Source organism: Gymnodraco acuticeps, unplaced genomic scaffold, assembly GCF_902827175.1.
Source record: "Gymnodraco acuticeps unplaced genomic scaffold, fGymAcu1.1, whole genome shotgun sequence".
Taxonomy (NCBI): Eukaryota; Metazoa; Chordata; class Actinopteri; order Perciformes; family Bathydraconidae; genus Gymnodraco; species Gymnodraco acuticeps.
The window spans coordinates 30,001-34,411 of NW_022990897.1; the positions used below are offsets into that span (position 1 = coordinate 30,001).

Here is a 4,411-nt window from a genome sequence, read left to right on the forward strand (position 1 = left end):
TTTACAGGAATGTGTGTGACAACTTGACTCCAAAGCAGCAACACTAAAGACTTGTTGGACTGTTGGATAAGTTATTTTATTTTATATTATATTCATTTCTATATGTTTTAAAATGTATGATCTTTGGCTCTGCTGGGTTTCCTCTCTTCAGTCGTTAGAGTATTTCCATATTTAACTTTCCATTGAAATGAAACACAAGGTTTTTGATCAGATTATGTCGGTTTGCTCACTCGCTCAATGGCTCGTTAAAACAGAGGACTTCACATGTTGTTATCTGCTGAAACTTGCTATGTATCCAAATGTGAATTTTAAAGGTTTAAAGATATTGATTAGTGGCATTGCGCAGACATGTTTTCATGTGACGCTGTATTTATAAAAACACAAACAATCAGAGAAATAATGATGTGACTCTTTATTGTATTTGAAATGATAACATTATACAAGAAGTTGCTGTTGTGGGATACATGTGAATTACAGTGCAATACTTTTCAGAGGTTGACCTACCAACAGTATGAGATCAGCATGTTCAAAAGAGTTACAGACTTTTATATTTTCCATTTGTTGTTTTCAAAACACAATCTTGATCAAATATTGTGCAATTTCTGTTGAATTGATAAAAGGGTTCTATTATTACAATTGTGTTTCAAATGTATATTAAAAAAGGATCATAACAACAGTTTCAAAAGCATGAATTTGTAAACTAACATTTATAACTCAGACACTACTTTCTGATATTAAAGTTATAAAATCACAATTATTTGTTTGTCATAATAGTTGAACAATTAATGTAAACCAACCGCTAGTAAATGTATCACCTGCAAATTAAGAGTCAATCAACATTTGTTTTAACATCATGTGTTAGTCTGTCGAATGACATGACTTCTACACACATGTTAGACATCTCTATAATATCTTAAGACCGGTATTGCCATTGATCCATTTTTTGTATTTCAGATCACAGATTTTAATAGCGCTTGCTGGTCTATCACAGGCATAGATACTACCGCGAATATGCACACCGTAAATCATGCCTTTGAACTCCACTCCTCCACCGGAGTCCCCCTAAAGAGAGCGATGTACAAATTGTTTTTCACAGAATTTTTACTGGAATAATCATTTATTATAAACTGGTAAATCGGGCAAACTCACCTTACTTGTATCCACGTCAGGTTTTTGGTAACAGATCAATTGTTCATTTTTATTGTAAAATGAACTGGCAGTGTTACAGATTTTCTCACACTGGACAACTTCGGTGTTTCCACAATGGAGAGTGGTTTTCAAATCGCCTCCTAGATGACAATATCAAAAGGTTTGTATGTAAATATTTGTCAACAATGTTACCAACTTTTCTGTACACCTAACATCTGGAACAAACTACCGCTCTCCTTAATTGGCTGAATGTCAACAATTTAATTGAACCGAACACAATAGTCAATACATTTTACAGGGAAAGGAAAAAAGTCAAGAATCAAACTACACTTCCGAAACCCCAACAATATGGCGGACTTGATGCACCCAACCTCAACCAATACTTCCTATCCGACCAGCTGCAATATATATGTCACTGAAGAAATAACACAAATTCAGCCTGGATCGACATCGAACAAAAACAGAAGAACTCTGTGTTAGACATTGACAGTATATAAAATAAACAGATTCATATCACCTTTTAAACCAGTAGCATCTGCCCCTGTAGCTCCAATACCTGCGATCTGGACTGTATCGGTTCTGAAATACAAAACAAGACTCAACATTTGTAATGGATGACAGGGGAATTTCTCAGTTTTTAGTAATTAAGAGTGGAATTTTCCAAATGATTAAAGATCATAACTCACATTTTGGGAGTGTTGCTACAGACAGTAAGTCGTGCAAAGGGAAATCCATGATCAGCATCAGGTAGCTTCAGAAGCATGAGGTCATGAGGCCCATCCGGGTCACTATACCTGATAGGTTGATCTATGATTATCACCTCTTTCCCTTTTGTTTCTGCTGGATGAAAACCTAAAATTGCTGTCACAGTCCTACAAATAAATAAAAGAGTGACATTACTTACTAAGTGTAAATGCATCATACTGTGATATTACATGTTATTAAACATAAACACAAGCAAGTTATCTTAATTTCATCAAAAGCTATATGTCTTTTTAAAATAAATTGTTATTTTTATTTTTAAAGGAAAACGTTCTCACTCTCCCGGCTCCACGTTGTGACCTGCAGTCAGAATCCACTGTTTACTGATCAGAGATCCACCAGACGCAAATGTATTTCCCTTCGCATCAACTGTTCTCAGCCTCACATGGTACTTGTGGTCCTTTTTATCGCATGGGACACCTTTGTATACTCTCTTATCCAGATCCACCACTCTGCTCACTGTCACACCTGCAAGAGAAGATCCACCACCAAGACACTGAAAGTAAGAGCAGTGGTTGTTGTACAGAGGGTTGGGGAGGGTAACTTTAAGTATCACAATCAACTTTTGGATCACCTAACCATCAAATGCATTGCAAATAAATAAGAGAGAAAATAAGTATCAATAAGATGGCTTTTACTTATTGTACTATGTAATACAACAGAGCAATGTAGCGTTTCTTAAATTACATTACTCACACAACAAGTGTAATCTTTAATTGTATATAATGGTAAAAGTAAGCAGCAGAAGTCTAAGTGGTAGCTGATACTCACCGGCCAACAGCAAAAGAAGAAGACCTGTCGTCATGGTAGTCATCATGGTAGCCATCTCTGTCGATGCCTGCCCTCCTAGTGCCCTGGTGGGGCTTTTTTAAATCTTTTCACTCTGTCCTGCTGGCCGTCCAGCCACCAATCACCTCAGGAAGGTCTATCAACACAACCCCATTGGCTAAAGATCACTTATCAAATGCTCCTGCCCTATGGCTGAACAATGTATCAGACATACAAAAACTGTGTCTTCAAATAGATACATATTATTTAAGTGTAAGAAAATATTAGAAAGACTTGGCTTAAAGTTGACTTATTGACAGGAAGAAAAATCCTTTTGAAGCAATGAAGTGAACAAGTTACTGTGTGGCTGTGTAGCAGTGTCTGCATTCACTCTGCAAACCTTTAAACATCCTAGAGATCAGTTTCTTCCTTCAAACAAAGGAAATAATAACTCTTTACATGTACCTTTTGGGTTTCAAAGGTACATGTAAAGTGAAGGTTGGATATCACTGATTGATGGTGTTTTTATATAACCCACTATTTATTCAATTTTCCTATTTTAGAAGAAGCAGAAGAAGAAGAAGGACCTTTATTAATCCCCCTTTATAAATTCAGTTTCCACTCTGTCGTACACAGACATGCGTTTTTATACAGGTCATACAGTACACACAGTACACACTTTTTACAACATGCACATACATACACAGTTATATGCAGACATGCACATGCAGTTGAGAGGTCAGAGCGGAGGCAGCCAGTCTAGCCGGAGCCAGTGAGCAGTTGGGGGTTAGGTGCGTTGCTCAAGGGCACTTCGGCAGTGGCCCAGGAGGTGAACTGGCTCCTCTCCAGTACCAGTCCACACTCCGTGTTGTTTGGTCCGATCGGGACGTGACCCGGCGACCCTTCGGTCCAAAGTCCAATCCCATACAGACTGAACCACTCCCGTAAGTAGGGAGGATTCTTTATTCTATGTGTTATAGGACATTAAAGAAATCACTTTGGACATTCAAAAAAGACACTGGCTTTCAGACTTTTTATATAATGAACTCATTTATACAGAAATTGTTCAAAAGCACTGGAGGAAAAAAGGCCGTCATTAAAGTGATAGCTCTGTACATGACTTGTAACTAGGCGGGTGAGTGTTTCTCTGTGTGTGTGTGTGTGTGTGTGTGTGTGTGTTCCCTTTAAAGTTGTCCGGACCTCACCTCGTGGCATTTATAGGAATGTGTGTGACAACTTGACTCCAATGCAGCAACACTAAAGACTTGTTCGACTGTTGGGTAAAGTTATTTATTTGATTTTATATTAATTTCTATATGTTATAAAATGTATGATCTTTGGCTCTGCTGGGTTTCCTCTCTTCAGTCGTTAGAGTATTTCCATATTTAACTGTCCATTGAAATGAGCACAAGGTTTTTGATCAGATTATGTATGTTTGCTCACTCGCTCATTGGCTCGTTAAAACAGAGGACTTCACATGCTGAATGGTGTGTGGTGTTTTTGCATATCTTGATTTCATAAACGCACCGTTATGACTTTACAACTGCTCTTGTTATGTATCCAAATGTGAATTTCAATATCAATCTCTCATTGTAATCTATCACAGAGACCTTTGTGTTCATACTCTCTCCTCTCCTCTGCCTCTCTAATTTTCTCTCCTCACGTTTTCCTTTCCTCCTCTCTCTATCTTCATCTCCTCCTATTTGAACTTGTTTTAACCTTAATTCTATAT

At 37.5% G+C, this 4,411-nt stretch overlaps 1 protein-coding gene across 1 annotated transcript; it reads right to left on the reverse strand.

Annotated features, from left to right (window-relative positions):
• Positions 1 to 397: 397 nt before the first annotated feature.
• Positions 398 to 2,746, reverse strand: LOC117557742 (putative trypsin-6). The gene is made up of 6 exons (XM_034233718.1): positions 2,683 to 2,746; positions 2,190 to 2,379; positions 1,836 to 2,021; positions 1,667 to 1,728; positions 1,150 to 1,289; positions 398 to 1,062 (listed from the first exon to the last, which is right to left on the reverse strand). The coding sequence occupies exons 1-6, from the start codon at positions 2,735 to 2,737 to the stop codon at positions 904 to 906; spliced, it is 792 nt and encodes a 263-aa protein (XP_034089609.1). The 5' UTR covers positions 2,738 to 2,746; the 3' UTR covers positions 398 to 903.
• Positions 2,747 to 4,411: the final 1,665 nt, after the last annotated feature.